Source organism: Canis lupus, chromosome 17 (assembly GCF_003254725.2).
Source record: "Canis lupus dingo isolate Sandy chromosome 17, ASM325472v2, whole genome shotgun sequence".
NCBI lineage: Eukaryota > Metazoa > Chordata > Mammalia > Carnivora > Canidae > Canis > Canis lupus.
In genome coordinates, this window is record NC_064259.1 from 22,723,724 (window position 1) to 22,744,902 (window position 21,179).

Genomic DNA, 21,179 nt, shown 5'->3' on the forward strand with positions numbered 1-21,179 from the left:
AAGGTACCCATTGATTTAGCTTAGGTTTCCATTCACTGATCTTTTCAAGAATGGACAATGATTTTTTAAAAAAGTTGTTGTTGAACTGTGTTTATTTGGACAGTCTTTTTCCAGACACTTGCAAAATCTTATTCTGCTTATTTTCAAACATATTATCTCTAAAATTAAGAGACTTATGCTGGGAAACACCACAAACTACAAATACATCCTTTTAAAATAAACCTGTTCATTTAGTAAATGTGTGAATGAATAAATGAACAAGCAAACTTGTTGAAGAATTCAAAGAATATGAGTGCCAAACATTATGTATGGCTGAGCTGGGGTAGCTAAGGTGACCAAGATCATAGCGGAAAAGGTTAATATCTAAATCCTAGAAGTGTGTGCCTGATAACTAAGGTAGGAATTATTTAAAAATGTCAATATTTCGAGGAGCCTAAGTGGCCCAGTTAAGAGTCTAATTCTTGCTTTCAGCTCAGGTCATGATCTGAGGATCCTGAGATCAAGCCCATGTGGGCCTCTATACAGAGTCTGCTTGTCCCTCTCCCTCTGCTCCTCCCCCTGCACATGTACATGCTCTGTCTCGTAAATAAAATCTTTAAATATATATATAAATTAATAATAAAGGTAAATTATTTTGGAGGTCCTTTCTTTTTTTTATTTTTTAAAAATTCTTTCAGAGAGAGCGTGAACATGAGTGGGGGGGAGGAGAGGGACAGACTGAGCTGAGCGCAGAGTCTGACGCGCGGCTCAAGTCTCTGGACCCTGAGATCATGACCTGAGCTGAAATAAAGATTCAGTGCTTAACTGACCAAGCCACTCAGGCGCCCCTGAAGGTGCTTTCTTATTAGCAAGTATTGTTAAGATAATTTTGCTGAATCAAAGGATGGCTTAAAGACTTCAAAAAATTATTATTGCCTACCGTGAATAAATATATAATGTTTGTGTCATTGCCTCTATCTCTCAGATTTGTAGAGCTGAGAAACATAAATTGTTTAAATCACTCAGAAATTGGCTATCTAGATTCTAGAAATCATGTTAAATCATTAAAGAATTAAGGATTCTATAGTTGTGATATAATGCCATCATCTAAGAAGTATTTGATGTCCAAGGTTCCTGGAGATACTATACTGATTAGCATATGTAATGCCTTGGAAATGGTATGGTATGGTTTTAGATATTCAGTTATCACAAATATACTGTTACTTCATTTAAGCTAAGTCCTTACCATTATAGAAAAGGCTTACCAATTTTAATATTTTTAGACAAGTTTAAAAATAAAGTAGTGTATATTTTTAGGTCTTTTTTTTTGTCATATTAATCTCAATAATATAGACAGTTGAGAATTAGCTATAATTAGGTGTGTTTTTTCTTTTGACCTTTCCTTTTACAGGTAGTAGAAGATGGATATGAATTTTTTGCTAAACGACAATTGGTAACCCTATTTTCAGCCCCAAATTACTGTGGCGAGTTTGATAATGCTGGTGGAATGATGAGTGTGGATGAAACTTTGATGTGTTCATTTCAGGTATGATATAATTATTTATAATTTATTTATATTTGTTTATATTTATATATAAATCAGTTTTATTTAAAAGTGATTATCACAGATTTGTTAGAGATTTCTGTTTTTATTCACAAAGATTCTAGACTTTTTGGTACATATCAAATATTAAGAGTTTGGGAGAACCTAAGATAGTCATTCTTTTTTTTTTTTTTTTTTTTAAATTTTTATTTATTTATGATAGTCACAGAGAGAGAGAGAGAGAGAGGCAGAGACACAGGCAGAGGGAGAAGCAGGCTCTATGCACTGGGAGCCCGACGTGGGATTCGATCCCGGGTCTCCAGGATCACGCCCTGGGCCAAAGGCAGGCGCTAAACCGCTGCGCCACCCAGGGATCCCTAAGTTAGTCATTCTTGATGCAGGTGTTTAAATTGTTAAATTCCTATATGACTTCTTTAGGGGCTTACCTACTAAAAGAATGTGAATTCAACGAATAGCTTAAATTTTGTTTCCTTTTGCAAGAAATATACCAACTCTGGTTTTATAGTGTGCTATTTAAAATCATTCTTGTTCACAAGCACAGGAACTTGACCTTATCCTTCAACTTTTAACATAGTGGGATTAGATTAATTTCTTTTTCACTGAGATACTATGATGCTCTGAATAGTTTTAAGAGATGCTTCATGAATCTTTTTTACACATTTTGTGTAAATATTGAAATTTTCTGTCTATAATGTATGTTAAAACTCAATTTACACCCACCAGAACAAATACAATAAAGTCAGACAATAACAAGTATTGGTGAGGATGTAGAGAAGTTGGAACCTTCATAACATTGATGATGGGAATGTAAAATGCTTTTGGAAACAGTATGGTAGTTCCTCAAAAGGTTAATTTAAACATTAAGTTTTTATATGGCCCAGCAATCCAACTCCTGGGTATGCCCAAAAGAATTGAAGGGCAGGTATTCAAATACAGGTATGTGCATATTCATAGGATCATTGTTTATAATGCCAAAAAGTGGAAACAACGCAGATGTCCATTAAGTAAAAATGAAAACAAAATGTGTGGGATCCCTTGGTGGCGCAGCGGTTTGGCGCCTGCCTTTGGCCCAGGGCGCGATCCTGGAGACCCGGGATCGAATCCCACATCGGGCTCTTGGTGCATGGAGCCTGCTTCTCCCTCTGCCTGTGTCTCTGCCTCTCTCTCTCTCTGTGACAATCATAAATAAATAAAAAAGTTTAAAAAAAAAAAAGAAAGAAAACAAAATGTGGAATATCCATTAAATGACATATTATTTGATAATTAACAGTAATGAAGTACTGATACATACTACAACATGAATGAACCTGAAGAATATTATCTCTGTGAAAAGAGCCAGTCACAAAAGACCACATATTGTATGATTTGATTTATGTGAAATAGCCAGAAAAGACAAATCAATAGAAAAAGATTAGTGTTTCCTTGGAGTTCAAGGGAGTTAGAGTAGTAGAGAATGAAAATGGGGAGTGATTGCTTATGGGAGAGATTTCTTTTGGGGTGACAAAAACTCTAAAATTAATTATAGCAGTGGTTGTACATTCTGTAAATACTTTAAAAATCGTCAACTTGTACATTGTTTAAACAGTTGGACTTTAATATAAAATATATTTAAAAAATTTTTTAAGGGGCAGTCCCAGTGGCTTAGCGGTTTAGCGCCTGCCTTTGGCCCAGGGCATGATCCTAGAGACCCAGGATCGAGTCCCACATCGGGCTCCCTGCATGGAGCCTGCTTCTTCCTCTGCCTGTCTGTGTCTTTGCCTCTCCCTCTCCCTCTCTCTGTGTCTCAAATAAATAAAAAAATCTTAAAAAAAAATTTTTTTAAAGATCTACATGTAAAAAAGTAAGGCGAAAGAGGTTGTGACTACCCTCTAAATAAATAGTGGCAAAGTTTGTTAACATACAGTGTAATAATAGTTTCAGGAGTAGGATTTAGTGATTGGTCACTTAGGTGTAACACTTAGTGCTCATCATAACCAGTGCCCTCCTTAATACACACCACTCATTTAACCTCTACCCCTGCTTACCTCCCTCCATCAACCCTCAGTTTGTTCCTATAGTTAAGAATCTATTTTACGGTTTATGGTTTGCTTCTCTCCCTTTTTGCCCCTATGCTTCTCTCTTTTTTTGTATGATACTTGTCCTTTTCAGACTGACTTATTTCACTTAGCATAATACACTCTAGTTCCATTCATGTGGAAGTGGCAAGATTTCACTCTTTTCTATGGTTAGAGTAGTACTCCATTGTATATCTATACCACATCTTTATTCATCAGTCAATGGACATTTGATCTCTTGCCATAATTTGGCTCTTGTTGATAATGCTGCTGAAAATATCAGGGTGCATGTCTTCCTTTGATTCAGTATTTTTGTACCTTTTGGGTAAATACCTAGTCGTGCAATTGCTGAGTCTTAGGGTAGTTCTTTTTTTTTTTTTTTTTTTTTATGATAGTCACAGAGAGAGAAAGAGAGGCAGAGACATAGGCAGAGGGAGAAGCAGGCTCCATGCACCGGGAGCCCGACGTGGGATTCGATCCCGGGTCTCCAGGATCATGCCCTGGGCCAAAGGCAGGCGCTAAACCGCTGCGCCACCCAGGGATCCCGAGTCTTAGGGTAGTTCTATTGTTAACTTTCTGAGGGACCTCTGGACTGGCTGCACCACTTTGCATTCCCACCAACGGTGTAAGAAGGTTCCCCTTTCTCCGCATCCTCGCCAACATCTGTTGTTTCCTATGTTAAATTTAGCCATTCTGACAGGTGTGAGATATCGTAGTTTTGATTTGTATTTCTCTGATGATAAGTGATGTTGAGCATCTTATGTGTCTATCCAGCTTAGTCTTTTGACTTATAAACTGAGTGTTCTTTCCTCACCACAGAGGTACATTAATTAAGACTTTTTTTTTTCACCTGGGGATTCCTGGGTGGCTCAGTCGTTTAAGTGTCCAACTCTTCAGGGTCGTGAGATTGAACTGGCATGCTGGGAGTGGAGCCTCGCTTAAGATTCTCTCTCTCCCTTTACCCAACCCCCATGTACACACCCTCTCTCTCTTTCAAAATAAAGAAATTATTTAACTAAATGAAAATAATTTTTTCTTTTTACTTAAAGGATTGGATAGTTGATAGGATTTGTGTGCTTGAGCTTTTGTTAATTATCGGGAATGACAAATAATAACAGTATTCAAATATTTAGTCATTTGCACACTTTAAATGTGATAAATGTGCTTGGAACTTTTCTGGGGTTTTTTTCTATATTTTAATTGCAATTTATGTAATTATGTAAATATTTATAATTTGTTATTTCTTGAAAAGCCCACTTTTATAATGATTTTCTTAAATTTACTGCACTTGAAAGAATAACACTATTAATAAATTATTTGCTTTAAGATATTGAAACCATCTGAAAAGAAAGCTAAGTACCAGTATGGTGGACTGAATTCAGGACGTCCTGTCACTCCACCTCGAACAGCTAATCCGCCGAAGAAAAGGTGAAGAAAGGAACTCTGTAAAGAAACCATCAGATTTGTTAAGGACATACTTCATAATATATAAGTGTGCACTGTAAAACCATCCAGCCATTTGACACCCTTTATGATGTCACACCTTTAACTTAAGGAGACGGGTAAAGGATCTTAAATTTTTTTCTAATAGAAAGATGTGCTACACTGTATTCTAATAAGTATACCTGTTATAATATTCAGCAAAGTTAAATCCAAATTCAAAATTACCCATTAAAGTTACATCTTCACGTATCACAGTTTTTAAAGTTGAAAGCATCCCAGTTAAACTAGATGTGATAGTTAAACCAGATGAAAGCATGATGATCCATCTGTGTAATGTGGTTTTAGTGTTGCTTGGTTGTTTAATTATTTTGAGCTTGTTTTGTTTTGTTTTGTTTTTGCTAGAATAATGGCAAATATTTCACATTTTTTTCCCTGAACATTTTTACAAGTGAAATGTGGGAAGAGCTTTAAAGACATTCACCAACTATTATTTTCCCTTGCTTATTTACTTATGTACCTGTTTGATCTTACTAAGAAAACTTAATGCCTCATTACAATAAAAAGGAATTTTAGAGATCGATATTTTTTAAAAAACAGGCAAACTATCCAATCCAGTGATTGAATCAAACAGTTTGGGCAAACTTTACAGCTGATAGTGAATATTTTGCTTTATTACAGAAATTGCCACTGATTTGGATTTGTGCACTCTAATTTTTAACTTATTGATGCTCTATTGTGCAGTAGCATTTCATTTAACTTTAAGATAAGGCTCATATAGTATTACCCAACTAGTTGGTAATGTGATTATGTGGTACCTTGGCTTTAGGTTTTAATTCGCACGAAACACCTTTTGGCATGCTTAACTTTCTGGTAACACCCTCACCTGCATTGGTTTTGTTTTTTTGGGGTTTTTTTTGTTGTTGTTGTTGTTGCTATTTGTTTTTAGACCCACAGAACATGAGAATCCTTTTTTGACAAGCCTTGGAAAGCTGACACTATCTCTTTTTTCCTCCCTCTGTACGAAGGATGTATTTAAATGAATGCTGGTCAGTGGGACATTTTGTCAAAATGGTTATTGGGTGCTTAACTGTCTAATATTGCCATGTGAATGTTGTATACGATTGTAAGGCTTATGTCACTAAAGATTTTTATTCTGATTTTTCATGATCAAAGTTCATACAATATTGTATAGACATGCTTTGTAGTGAACTATAGTAGCAATAATTTCTGTACATGATCAAGGGTTTATTGCAGCATTTCTTTTCCTGTTCTCTTTTTTTAAAGGGTTAGTATTAACAAATGACAAGGAGTAGAAGAGTCAACATAAAGATTTTAGAAGGAGAACTTATAGGACACAGATTTGTGATTCTTTGGATGAGACCCTTTTGAATGTGATTCTAAAAGCTTTTATTGAGTATTGTCAAATTTGTAAGCTTCATAGAGATGGACATCATATTTATAATGCCCTTCTATATGTGCTACCATTGATGTGAAATTCTTGACCTTAATATTGTCTTTGAAAATGTTCAATTGAGAATTCTGTTAACTTACATTTTATGAATTGGCGTATTGTATTACTGCAAGAGATTTGATTTTCAGCACAGTGCAAAAGTTCTTTCAAATGCATATGTCTTTTTTTTTTTTTTTTTTCTAATTCCATTTTGTTTTAAAGCACATTTTAAATGTAGTTTTCTCATTTAGTAAAAGTTGTCTAATTGATATGAAGCCTGACTGGTCACTTTATTCCTTTTTTTTTTTTTTTCCTTTTACAATGAGACATTTAAACACATTCTGTTCAAACAGATTTTAATGTCTTTGACATACATTGAGTTGATTCTTTTCTGGAAGTGTTCATGTACTACATGTGATGTATTAGGTTACACAGGCTTTTATGTGATGTGATTTAAATATTTTCTTAATCTGAGTGTAAGTTGAGCAATTTCTAATAGAATTTTAGATGTACTCTTAGTAGTCATAGGAAGAAGTCTAGAAAAATAAACCTTTGGTAAGAGACAGGGCAGTCTTATTAATCTCAGTGTTAGAACATTAATTTGGATTTAACTTACTGTGGTTTTTTTATAATAATTCATCCAGGTCAGTGTTGAATATGAAAAAATAATCACTAAGCAAATTAGTACTGGTCACTAAATTTGAAGGGTAGAAATTTATCATGTTTAAACATTATTCAAGCTGTGGGACTCCTGGCTGGCTCAGTTGGGAGAGTATATGACCCTTGATCCTCAGGGTTGTGAGTTTGAGCCCCGCGTTGGATGTAGAGATTACTAAAATAAATAAACAAACATTCAGGTGATCTTAAAACTACTTTAAAGTTTTTGTCATATAATGTGTTACAAATACTACTTAGTTGGTAACACTGCTACTTCAGGTAAATAAAACTTCATTTCTTAGGAGAAAATTATCCTGTGATTCTAGTGTCACTAGTTTATATCATTCTTCCTCTCTGATTTTTAATGATTTCTATATTCAAATTTATGTTTAATCCAAATGTCATGACGTTTAAAATCAAACATGCTGATGTGATGGATCACAGAGTATTGGGTTACGTTTTTATTTGTTCCTGAATGGAAAGAATCAACTACAGTGTGCTACCCTTGTGTTTGAAACTTTAACATTCATTGTTTTAATTTTGCCTCAGGACAAATTTAATCATGATCATCAAGCCTGGTTTGTGCCAAATGTTGAGTCAGAATACCAGCAAGAGGAATTTTAAAGCTTAAAAAGGTGGTCGGTTAATTGAAAGTGTTCAGAGAATATATATGCCTTTCAAAAAAATAATTCATCTGAGGGAAAGCCAGGAACATCTTGAGATGTGTTCCTTAAGAATATGAAAGTGTATTTATTGAGCCAAGGAATTGAAATAGTATAAGTTCAGGTATGTTCCTTTGTTTCCTTGGCAACTATAATTCTTGAACCAAAGAACAGTTATTTTCTTTCACATCTTTACACTAAAAATGTGTTTAGGGAAGGAAAATAGGTTTACTCTGCTTTTGCTACCTTGACCTAATCCACTTCTGTGTTTCCTTATGCATCCATCCCTTAATCAAAGCTGTGCCTGAGAAGACACTAAAAAGCCTGACTATACCAGTGGCATCCCCTTAGAAATACTATGTCCCCTTTGCAAATAGTTTTCAGTGTTTTATAATTTCCTTAAACAGCTAAGAAGCGGTTAAAAGGATTTTAAAGTGACCGCATACCTTGCAAAATGAACAAGAGTTAAATAAGACATAAACTGATTAAGTGTAAATATACATGCAGAGTTTTATTATGTTTATTCTCTTTAAACTGTTTCTTCATGGGACGCCTGGGTGGCTCAGAGGTTGAGTGTCTGCCTTTGGCTCAGGGTGGGGGGGGGGGGAGGGGGGGCTCTGCAATAAACGTGGAGCCTGCTTAAGATTTTTTCTCTCCTTCCTCCCCTCCCCACAACTCACAACTTACTCTCTCTCAAAAATTTTTTTATTTAATTTTAAAAATATGAGAAGTGTGTCCAGTTACTTAAGGAAAGATTTCATAGCTAGCACCTGACAACATACTAGGGAAATTGTCTCTTGTTCAGAATCAAACTTTCTAAGTTATGATTCCTTCCTTGTTGATCCCCCCCTTTCTTTAGTCTGGTTCTCTGGGTTTTCTTTTTTTGGTTTGTTTGTTTGTTTTGTTGTTGCTTTTTTATTTTACTTATTTATTCATGAGAAACACAGAGAAAGAAGCAGAGACATAGGCAGAGGGAGAAGCAGGATCCCCACCAGGACCCTAATGCCAGATTCAATCTCAGGGCCCCAGGATCATGACCTGAGCCAAAGGCAGACACTCAACCACTTAGCCACCCACGTGCCCCATGGTTCTTTGTTTAATTGACCTTAAGGTAACCTTTGTTGTGAGCTACTACAAACATTTTTAGAAAAGTGATACATATGTAACATTTTGTCTTTCAAAAGTTGCCTAGTATTTATGAGCATTTAAAATTAGGAATCTCAACTTGAAATTAGAGAAACTCTCACCTTGATTTTACAAATAAGGATATATCATAAGCAGAAGCAAGTATGGAGGAAGATAACCAAGATATTTTCAGTAAGGAACAAAAGAATAAGGTACAGTGAAGAAAACTATTCTAGAGAGAAATTTAATGCACTCCTTTTATCTTGTTAGATTGATGATTCTATCCTGATACTTCTCAGGAGTTTTTATTGCTTCCATATAAAAGAGCAGTCAGGGACGCCTGGGTGGCTTAATTGGTTAAAATGTCTGCCTTTGGCTCAGGTCATGATTCCAGGGTCCTGAAATTGAGCCCCACATCAGGCTCCCTGCTGAGTGGGGAGCCTGCTTCTCCCTCTCCCTCCACTCCCCCTGCTTGTGCTGTCAAGTAAAATATTTTTTAAAATAATAAAGCAGTCCACCATGCTGAATTCTTGGGTCCTAGTACAAAAATTCCAAGAAGAGAATTTGGCCTAGCTTGGATCAAAGGCCCTTATGACTCCCAACAAGGGAAGAAAAGAGATGATACTGTATGAATATAGCTGCTATCCTGCCCCAAAAGGCTTGGGAGGTTGAGTAGAATATTTCCCAGAAAAGGGGTACTAAAAAGAAAATCCAAAGGTTCTTTATGGCATACTTCAAAAGATAATCTGGTCACAAAAAGTCTGAAAATACAAAGTTGGGAAGATGTAGACTAATGGGAACTCTTAAATTTGGTACAACTAGGGGTGCCTGGCTTGCTCCATTAATAGAGCATGTGACTCTTGATCCCAGGGTTGTGAGTTTGAGCCCTACATTGAGCATATAGATAAAGTTAGTACAACAATTAATAATCCTGTAAATTACATATCCTAAAACTCATCATTTTCACTTAAAAGCATTTATAGGAAAACTACATGTGTGCACCATGGGGCATATACAAGCAGAAGTAGTACTTGAATATTTGAAACGTGGGCACTGAGCAATCAGACCACCCAACTAACCAGAACCTTTCCAACTATAACTAATACGGTCTTACAGAGGCACAGCCGCTGATAATCAAGTCTGTGTACAAGATGGCCTATAACATGCACAGGAGCAAAAATTGATCCAAATGACCATTCACAGGAGCAATCACAGTATATTCGTAGAACAGAATTCTATACAACGATGCAAAAGATTTACAGTGTTCAGCATTAGCATGTTAAAATCTTAAACTATGAAAAATACAAAATATTAAATTTACAAATAAAACCTATGTTTAAGGATACTTACAGTAAATCTTAAGGAAAGGGAATGGGAAAAACAAAAGTCACCTCTTTTGGAAAGTAAGGGGAGGAGGAGGAACATATAGGATCTCAAAAAAATTGCTTATGTAGTTTCTTGGGTGTTAGGTTCATGCTTTTTTGGTGGGTCAAGGCTTCTCGACTTTTATTACGCTCTGCCTGCATATATGTTACTATATATATATTCTTTTGTACATAGCAAACATTCCATTTTTAAAGTATGTATGCAATGCCATTTATGTAAAATTGTATCTATATGTACACATAATAAAAATAATTTTTTATTTAAAAAGATAGCTGGTTAATAAGATTGCAAAAATCAGAACTTCAGAAAGTGCTGCAGGAATTCAGGAATGGCACAGAGTCTTGCACTTATTAAGTACTCAGAGGATGGGTTGATGACCTAAGTTGGGTTTTAAAGGATGGATATTAGAAAATTTAAATGAAAAAAAGCACATTATATGCCAGCTCAAAGAAGAAAGTTCAAGACATGCTTTGAGAAAAGCAAGCATATTAGTTAGTAAGTCTGGATATAGGAGGGAGATATATTTAGTAGAATGAGAACAAACCAGGGCAATGCAGACAGCACAGGGAATGATCAGGCTGTGGGCAATCATCAATAACATTTTAGTGAGGGGATAACAAAGCTGTGCACTAGAGATGGTGGACAGAATGGATGTAAAGAGGAAAAGGACTAAGCAATAATATGAAGGCTCTTATGAAATGCTTATTGAATTATCAGCCAAGTGCCAGATCAAATGGAGGAGGCAAGAACAGAACTAACCACCTACTGTGTATGCTAGTCCACTGCTCAACAGCTTACCACAGTATCAACTCTGTCCCATACACTTACATCCCACATTTACTCTTAACTGAAGCATAAAAAGAATTTGCCCACATTCATATAGCTGGAAAAGTGAAAGTACTTGAATTCAAACGAGACCTGTGATTTTCTTTCCTCTGTATCATGGACCCAACATAGAAAAACCCAAGAACAAGAACACTCATGAAGGCCTGGTCATAACTCTCAAATTGAAGCCAAAACTTTAAGTGGTAAGCCTCTTCCCCAGTAGCTTTATTAACATCTATGTGTATTTGCTGACTTTTCCATATACATTTTACTTAAGAAAATGTGTGAAGATTTTGGGGTCCTAGAGAGTACCCTCTACTAACTACTTTATCTTTGCATTATATATGCATCTCAAGTTGCACAACTCCTTGTGCCTTACATTTTAGTTGTGTCTGTATTTCCATATAGTGAACATTTACAGTCCTGTAAACGTTCTATACACAAAGCTGGAAAGTAATAATCACAGTGACTCCAATATATTGGAGGATAAAAGAGGAATCCAGGGAAACCAGAGGAATGAGGCTTAACGCAGTTATTTTCCTAGGAGCATAAATGTTGCAGGTTCTCATGACCAGTTGATATTTTCTTGGTCCATTCCACCATGTAAGGGCCAAGGGGAAAGGTGGCATTCCTAAGGAAAATGAGTTCCCAGACTACACCACCCTCATCTCTCAGATCTTGCTGTGTGAGAGCCCAAGAAAGAAGGGACCTAACAAAGTCATACTTCCGGGTTGCTGAGTAACTAAGTGCTAGGAAATACCACAAATTGGCAAAACCAAATTTTTTTTTTTTTTTTTTACCAAATTTGTTTTTAAGTGTAATAACCGTAGGAGCTGAAAAATTGGAAGCAACCCAGATATCAAAATGATTTAAATTTGGTCCATCCCACTCTGGAGTATTGCCCAGTCAATAAAACTGACTTTAGAAAGAGGGCAGCAACGTGGAAAAAAGGCCATGATATGTTAATGGTGTGGGGGGAGAGGAAGCATGTTTGCTTTTTTTTTTTTCTACATCAGAATTCTAATTTTTTAAAATTCCATACAGTGAACTAAAATTTGAGCATCTCTGTATTGGACTATATTTAAAATAAAAATGTTCCACAATATGTAATATAGTCCACTGATGTTTATGGTGTACCGAGCTTATATTTTACCACTCTGCATCACCAGCGGCTTTTGCAAATACATAGTCCTTCCCTCCAAAACACATAACACCATCTTTCAAATAGAATTTCTTGCTCCGATGAATCTTGTCATACTGGCGTGCTTCCACAGGTGGTGGAAGGGAAGTGAAGAAAGGATGTCACAGGAGGGGGAAAAAAGCTATGAAGAATCCTTTTATTCATTCAGTAAGTGTTAACTAAGCATCCACTACATCCCGGGCACCTGGCCGAGGGCTTCGATGAGACCAAAATGGAAAGGTTCCTGTAGAAAAATGTACTGCTTAGAACAGCAGATTCAATGGAATAGTGTAACATCACCCTTAACACGGTATTCACACCTTTTTTAGTTTAAGTGGTCTCTTCTTCTGATTATATAGTTAAACATAGCAGTAATTGTATGGGCATTATAATGGCTGCTGCAAAGTTCACTTCTGATTCTTTGTCATCGTACGATTGACGTCTCTCTATCTAGTACCTGCCAGCGTGTGTGCAAGGTGTCCTGCTTGTGCTGCGAGGTGGACGTGACTTAGGGAAGACCTCAAGTCCCAGCCCCGCAGGACGTCTCCATCTAACTCCATCTAACCCGGGAACGTAAATAAATGGCTCTAACCCAAGAGTGTCCAAGGGAAAGGGGCTAAATTGGCGGGCCAGCGAGGTCTGCGAGGGTGGTGGCGTTCTTCCAGGACCCGGCCCGGAGGGTCAGCAAGGCCAGGTAGAAGGTCCGCAGGTAGCGGGAGCTCGGCACGCAGGCGGCGCGCAGGCGCAGGAGCGCTGGAGCTGGAGCTGGAGCTGGAGCTGGAGCTGGAGCTGGAGCTGGAGCTGGAGCTGGAGCTGGAGCTGGAGCTGGAGCTGGAGCTGGAGCTGGGGGCGGGGGGGCGGCGCGCGCAGACGCGGGCAGGCCCCGCCCCCGGCGGCGGCTCTGTACGCTGATTGGCCCGCGATGGGGTGGGCGGGAGGCCTCTGAGCCGGTAGCGCGGCTGAGCGAGTGGCGAGCAACCGCCTAAGGCCCCGGAGCGCCCGAGGGAGGCTGCCGCCGGCCCTGCCCCCGCTCCCCAGCCCCACGTTTCCGCAGGTATCTTCCGCTCGCGCCCCGGCCTGGGGCCTCGCCGGCCACCCTCCAGCTGGGGCTGCGCCCGGTCCCTCCCTCGCTCTGGCGGCGGGCCGCGTCGCCCACCGTGTGTGAGGGTGTGGCGGCCGTCGCGGCCCCTTGCCCACACGCTTCCGCCCGTGAGTCCCCTCAGGCGCCCCTGCCGCGACGCGAGCCCGCCCTCGCGGTGCCCGGGGCCTGGAGATGGGAGCCCGGCGGCCCGGGGCGACGGCGACGGCGACGGCGACGGCGACGCGCGGCTGTGGTGGCAGCCGGCGCGGCCCCCTCAGTCCGCCGCTCTCGCTCTGGGGGCCTCGAGGGCGCGGGGTCGGCCGCGGGCCTGGGCGGCTGGTCATTGCGGGCAGCAGAGGCGCCGGCGTGGGGGTGGGGGTGGGGGTGGGGGTGGGGCTGGGTCGGGGGACTCGGCGACCCGCCCGCCGTTATCCTCCCGGTGCCGGCGCCGTGCCGCGGTCGGATCTCGAGGGAGGCCGCCCCTTGCACGTGGATCCGCTTCAGCGCGTCGCCTTCCCCAGAGTCACGAGGTCCCGAGGTCCGAGCTGGTGCATCTCAGTGCCCGGCCCTGAGCCCTTCTCCCTCAGTTTCCAGGTGTCCTTCCCTTCCACGTCCACCACCGCTGCAGGCCAGCCAGCTTCGATTTTTTATTTTATTTTTTTATTTTACCTTTTTATTTTTTTTTTAGCTTCGATTTAAAAAAAAAAAAAAAAGAAACTTGTGAAGGGATTGAACGCTTATAGACCAAAACACCCATGCTACGTTAAAACTGAGGTCCTGCCTGTTAACGAATTTTATTCTCTGACAAAAAAAAAAAAAAAAAGCCCATCTTGAAGTGCTTATGATCTGTTACCAATAAAAGTTTAACACTTAAATGATATTTATTAGGTGGAGATGAAATGTGGCCATCATATTCTGACTCTTCTTTGCTTGAAAGATTCTCTTACCTGTAAGAGATACAGTAACAGTGCTGCTGTATATCGAGTTTTTGCTAAGGATTCAGCACTATGCGAGGCATTACTCATTAACTCTACTAAATATGCATTATTTTTCAAAAGATTTTATTTATTGATGAGAGACACAGAGACAGAGAGAGAGGCAGAGACACACAGGCAGAGGGAGAAGCAGGCTCCTCGCAGGGAGCCCAACGCGGAACTCGATCCCGGGACTCCAGGATCGGGCTCTGGGCTGAAGGCGGCGCTAAACCTCTGAGCCACCCGGACTGCCCTAAATATGCATTATTAACATCTAATAATAGGTCATTTTATTGAATACTAATATGCACCAGGTTCTAAGAAAACAGGTGTTTCTATTATCTTAATATCCTAAGTAAGGAAATGGGTGCTCCCAGGACTTGAATAGCCTAGGGTCATATAGCTAGACAGAATTAGGTCTTAATAAAGGTCTATTCTCCAGTATTTTAACATATGCTACCAACTGGCTTCTTTTCTGCCTTCAGGAACACTTAAGAATCCTGTCTTTAAAAGAAAAACAAAATTAAAAAAAAAAAGAAAAGAGGAAAACAAATTGTCCTTTGACTGTTGTCCCTTTTAGCTGCTGTTCATTTTCTTCTAATGGTCACCACATTTAGAAAAGAGGTGAGGGGGGGTATGTTCACACCTCCTGCACATCCTTTTGTAACATATCACTCCTATAATTCTGTTCAATCTAGTTTCCATTTACTCCCACCATTTCATTGAACTACTTGGTTTATTCACTAATGGGTTGGATTTATTTAACTTTTTTTAATATATTGTGTTTATTTATTTGACAAGAGAGAAAAAGAGCATAAGCAGGAAGAGCAGCAGGCAGAGGGAGAGAAGCAGGCTCCTCCCTAAGCAGGGAGACAGATGCAAGGCTTGATCCCAGGACCCTGAGGCTCATGACCTGTTCCAAAGGGAGCCACTGACTGAGCCACCTAGGCACCCTGGGTTGGATTTATAATTAGATTTGGATTTCTTGTTAAAACAGCTGTGCCGTACAATTTTACAAATGCTGTAGCACCTAGTACTTGGCTGAGACTAAAAGTATACTATAACCATTAGATGATAAATTAAGTCAGAAAAAACTAAAACATCAAAATAATCGAGATTTGATAATAGCCCATCAAAGCTTCCAGCAATTTTGCCAGAATATTTTTCTTAAATTTGCTATCTTGTTCTTTTAACAACTTAAATTTTGTGGTTCTGATAGAGAAAAATGCTGTAGTCATTTAAAAATATAAGGATCCTTTTTTAAGAGTCATTTTATTTTAGTAAAAAGGTGATAAGCCCATCCGTCTTCCCTAAAACAATGGCTTATTTAACCATTAAGTCACAATGTATTGTGCACATTTACAATGCAAATGCTAGACTTAAATTTTTATAAAGCGTAAGCTCATGAACTGGCTTTGTTTTCCTGGCAAGATGACAGTAATATTGGACTGCTCACCATGTGTCATGTATTTTACGCATGAATTCACTTAATTTTTATAACTGGTTTTTAAGGGCACCTGGGTGGCTCAGTAGTTAAGCATCTGCCTTTGGCTCAGGTCATGATCCTGGGGTCCTGGGGTCTGTGCAGCAAGTCTGCTTTTCCCTCTGCCTGTGTCTCTGCTTCTCTCTCTGTCTCTCATGAATAAATAAATAAAATCTTAAATAAAAAAAAACAAACCTGATTTTAAAATGGTGGTTAGAGTATATGGGACTTTAGTGTCAAACAATACCAGATCAAGTCCTAACTTTATCACTCGCTAATTATGTGTCCACAGGCAAATTTCTTCTTCCCTAAACCTCAAATTTCTCATCTAGAAAATAAGGATAAGATAATGCCTCTTTTATAGAAATATTCTGAGGATTAAATGAGAAAATATGTAAAACTTTTAGCACAATGTCTGGCATATATTAAGTGCTCATTATGAGACTAAAATTATAAGGAATTTAAGGTTTCCCTTCCTGCCCTGAATTGCCATTGGATATTGCAATTAGATATTTCATATAGGCAGATGAGTCCCCAAATACTACTTCTATTGTATGATTCTGTGGACCACCACCCCTAAAACTCTTTATGTTACTATCTCTAGAGAAAAGAAATTATTTCAGATGCTTCTAGATTGGCTGTGGTCTATTTACAAACAAAAACAAAAAATCCCAGACATCCTATTGAAGTGTGAATTCTGTTATGATTTTTTTTCATGTCGGTGGAACCCATGTAAAAACTCATTAAAGGATTTTGCCATATAAGCATAGTTTCTCCTAGTTTCCCCTTCTCTCTTACCTTTTCCTGAAATGGCTATTTATTTATTTATTTATTTATCTGAGAGAGAGAGAGTGCTTGAGACAGAGAACAAGCAGGGGGAGCTGCAGCAGGAGAGGGAGAAGCAGACTCCTCCTGGCTGAGGCAGGAGCCGAAAGAACGGCTGGATCCCAGGACCCTGGGGATCCAGCCTGAGCCAAAGGCAGATGTTTAACTGACTTAGCCACCCAGGTGCCTCTTGTAATGGCTTATAATTTTTTATTTGCCTTGCATTCTTTTCCTCTTGCTATGAGAACTCTATTCTCTCAGTATATCTAAATAAAGAGCAAAATTTAAAACTACCTCAAGGTAGAATATGACCAAGAGTAGAGCATTGATAGCTTCTCTCCTTAAGTTCCTCTGTAACTTTCCTGCCAGTGTTTGCTGATTAACTTCAATGAATCTCTCTATTTGGGGAATTTCAGCAGTTCTTTATCTCTTCAAATTTTATGTGAACTATCCCAACACATAAGGGTTTAGTGTAATAGTGTAATGCCTATACTGTGAACATATATATCTATTTATATGATAATATTTGCATTTTATTTCACAGTATATCCATGGTTGTCTAAAATAACACTTTTAAGTTATTTACTTAATATTGAATAAAACTTACCTCCTGGGAGATATGCCATAGTTCTTCTGTATTCTGGTACTTCCCACCCCCGAGCTTAGACACCTCACCCCAGTTTGAGAAGCCTGATATCAATTTTTTCCGTCTAGATCATAAGGCTGCTCTTACTTTGGGGTGGGGGGGAGGGAAGATGCAGATGAGACCTCGAGCTGTCTCCCTGAGGAGGTGGGTTGGAAATAGCAGAAAGTTTTTATAGAAGTCTCAAGGTTCAGTTATCACCCATTCCTTTTTCTCTGGAGTTTGTAACACCACCAACTCCGACTCCAGAACTGTCTTCAGTTTGGTTGGACCTTAGGATCTAAGAAGAAAGATGAGGGAGGGAAGTGAAACGGAGGAGAAGCAATTATAGAATTGATTGAATATAATTTCCTCTGCCTAGTTCTTCAGTATCTAGCCCTCTGCTGTCTCATATGGTAGCAACTAGCTACATGTGGCTGATGAGCAATTGAAATGTGGATGGTGCAACTGAAGAATTTTTACTTAAAGTACTGAAAGAGTGTAAAATATTTTTACTTACTACTGTTTTGGTAAGACTACATTTCACTAAAAAAAAAAAAAAAGACTACATTTCACTCTGTTAGAAATTTAGCAGCTGAATTGAGATATACTGTAAATGTAAATACACACCAGATTTCAAAAACTTAGTGTGAAAAATAAAGTATGTAAAATATCATTAATTCTTATGTTGATTACACATTAAAATGATATTTTAGGTATACTAGATTACATAAAATATATTACTAAAATTCAGTTCATTTTGCTTATTTGTACTTCTGTAATGAAGCTTTAAAAATATAAAATTACATATGTGGCTCACACTATATTGGACATTGCTGATCTAGCCCTTATATATCCAATCTTACTTTCCATTCCTTCCTTCAGCAGGGAAGTTTCTGAGGGTCAGGAAGGAGAATCTGTACCTAACTCCTTGAACACCAAGGGAGGCATGGCTGCCTGGGTCACTGTGAGTTATGGATTCAGAGGTTCTCATTAGGGTCTTAGAGTAGTTTCATGCTTTGTCTATGCATGCCTCCATTTCCTGTCACCTGTAAGTACTTTGACCACAAAAGTAATACTAACTAGTAATTATGTGAACTAATTACCACCAAATGGTAGTGATCGTGCATATTGTTAAATATTGATGAATTAATTTTGTTTCTGATTTTATTGGATTATAACACTGTACATTCATATACACTTATAATCAGTCACTCAGATAATATGGTCATATACTCACAACTTTAAAAATTAGAGTGATCAATTTACAAGAATCTCTCAAAGGACATATACCCTACATTTCTTTGCTAAAAATGTCTTTGATTTTTCAGTAAATACCAGTAAATGCTTGTTGAATAAGTGAATTTTGTAACATATCAAGGAATTACCCAGTAAAAAAATGTTTTGTGTGTGGTGGGGGGATTGCTTTCAATATAAGACTTGATATGATAATAATTTAGTTCTGGAAATAGTTTGCCTTGTTCTATAAAAAATTTGAAGTGGCATATAATAACCATAAGACAAAACTATGTCAATGGAAGCAAAATTAAACATATTAGGAAAAAAGAATATCACAAATATATTATAGACTCAGCATAGTTCCTATAATTAACTTTCAAATTTGATTTAGGAGTCCCTAGTCAAAGCAAAATGGTATACAGGATCTTATTATTGGGAAGCGAAGGTATATCAATTATCCAAAGGAAACAGCATTTCTTAGCACTGAATTCTAAAAGCAATTTCTTATGTGGGTCACTGTAACAAATAACATTTTAGTAGCAAGTTCAGTAACATTTTATATGAATGCATCTGGTAATGTCATCCAATTAGTTGTTTTTATATAAAAATGAATAAGAGTGTGGTAAATAATTACATGTTTTGTTTTTACAGGAATCTTGGGAAAGCAAAATGAGACATAATCAGCTGTGTTGTAAGACACCACCTACTGTCACTGTTCATGTAAAATCAGGGTCAAATAGATCACATCAGCCTAAAAAACCCATTAACCTGAAGCGTCCTATTTTTAAAGATAGTTGGCCAGCATCTGAAAAAAATGCACATAATACCAACAAGTCTAAACGCCCCAAAGGACCCTGTCTAGTTATACAGCGTCAGGAAATGACTGCTTTCTTTAAATTATTTGGTAGGTTTAAAATATTTTAATAGTGGTAATTGTAAAGTACTTAAAAAATAAGAGAATCCAAAGATCTACTTTATTCTTTTCATAATAATCTAAGAGCATGTTATTTTCTATGTTAGATTCTCTGTCTCCAACCAATTTGTTTTTGTTTTATTTGGGTTGCTTTTTGTTTTTTTAAATATTTTATTTATTTATTTGAAAGAGAACACAAGAGAAGGGAGGGTCAGAGGAAGAAGCTGACTCCCTTTGAGCAGGGAGCCCAGTTCCCCGCTGAGCAGGGAGCCTCATGTGGGGCTCAGTCCTGGGACTACGGGATCATGACCTGACCCCAAGATCAGGAGTTGCGTGCTCTTCCAATTGAGCCAGCCAGGCACTCCACATATGGGGAATATTGTTAAAAATTACCCTTTATCATCATGTTCCTATAATGAAAATGATCTTAAATTTATTTGTTCAGATAATAAGCAGTGATTTGGAATGTCAGTAAGACAGCATCATAAGACATTGCTGACAAATTTCTTAACAAGGGCAGCCCTGGTGGCCCAGGGGTTTAGTGCCACCTTCAGCCCGGGATACGATCCTGGAGAACCGGGATCCAGCCCCATGTCAGGCTCCCTCCATGGAGCCTGCTACTCCTTCTGCCTGTGTCTGTGCCTCTCTCTCTCTCTCTCTCTGTGTCTCTCATGAATAAATAAATAAAATCTTAAAAAAAAAAATTCTTAACAAACTTCAACAAGCAGATTCCCCACTCAGCAGGAAGCCCAATACCAGGCTCAACCGCAGGATCCTGGGATCATGACCTGAGCCAAAGGCAGATGCTTAACTAACTGAGCCACCCAGGCTCCCCTTTATATTACTTCCATTAGCCAAGAAAGGGAAGGTTTTTTTTTTAGATTTTTTTTTTAAGGTAAGGTAGACAGATTAAAGAGTGGGTAGACGAATTCTGGTATATATCCATAGGAATGAATCCAGTCAAACAGATATCATAGTCTGTTAGATCCAGGTAACAGGCATTAGTGTCTAAGAGAGTTGGGGACATGATATGCTTGGGTGGCTGAATAGTTGAGCATCTGCCTTTGGCTCAGGAGGTGATCCCAGGGTCCTGGGATCAGGTCCCATGTCAGGCTCCCCGCAAGGAGCCTGCTTTTCCCTCTGCCTGTGTCTCTGTCTTTCTCTCTGTGTCTCTCATGAATAAATAATTAAAAAAAAAAAAAGAGAGTTGGGGACAAGAGTGTTTACCCTGCTTAAAAGACAAAAATCTTAAAAAAAAAAAAAAAGGTGGGGGGGGGGGGAGAGAGAAAGAAAGAAGGAAAAGGAGAACAAGCTGGTTAAGATTTAAAGAAAAGCAAAATAAGAGCATGAGATGAGAAGAAAAAAATGTAAGTAGTATAAGTAGGAAAATGTTGAACTACCAGGATGTTTCCTGTCAGGATCTAGAATGCTGTTAATATAAGTTTCCCTTTTCTCTTTAAGACTAGTGCAAAACTGGGCAGCCTGGGTAGTCAACGGTTTAGCACCGCCTTCGGCCCAGGGCATGATCCTGGAGTCCCGGGATGGAGTCCCTAGTCAGGCTCACTGCATGGAGCCTGCTTCTCTGTCTGCCTGTGTCTCTGCCTCTTTCTCTGTTTCTCATGAATAAATAAAATCTTTAAAAAAAAAAAGACTAGTGCAAAACTATTACCCATGAACATTTTTATTGTTCATAACTGATCATGAGAAATAAGAGAAA

The 21,179-nt window shown here is 38.5% G+C and overlaps 2 protein-coding genes across 9 annotated transcripts in view; both read left to right on the forward strand.

Annotated features, from left to right (window-relative positions):
• The window catches only part of PPP1CB (protein phosphatase 1 catalytic subunit beta), a 39,619-nt gene extending 32,860 nt beyond the window's left edge, over nt 1-6,759 (forward strand). For all 5 annotated transcript variants that reach the window (XM_035700998.2, XM_025454291.3, XM_025454290.3 and 2 more), the window contains 2 exons: nt 1,391-1,525; nt 4,925-6,759. In XM_035700998.2, the coding sequence (XP_035556891.1) occupies nt 1,391-1,525; nt 4,925-5,029 (240 nt within the window). In that variant the 3' untranslated portion in view covers nt 5,030-6,759. The remainder of the gene's footprint in view (nt 1-1,390; nt 1,526-4,924) is intronic.
• Nucleotides 6,760-13,241: 6,482 nt separating this feature from the next.
• The window catches only part of SPDYA (speedy/RINGO cell cycle regulator family member A), a 34,671-nt gene continuing 26,733 nt past the window's right edge, over nt 13,242-21,179 (forward strand). Inside the window, exons 1-2 of one of the 4 annotated variants that reach the window (XM_025454293.2) lie at nt 13,242-13,379; nt 19,201-19,453. In XM_025454293.2, the coding sequence (XP_025310078.1) occupies nt 19,219-19,453 (235 nt within the window). In that variant the 5' untranslated portion in view covers nt 13,242-13,379; nt 19,201-19,218. Of the gene's footprint in view, nt 13,380-13,401; nt 13,535-18,238; nt 18,362-19,200; nt 19,454-21,179 lie in introns of those variants that run through there. The other 3 variants (XM_025454294.3, XM_025454295.3, XM_025454298.2) reach the window with 3 other exon arrangements.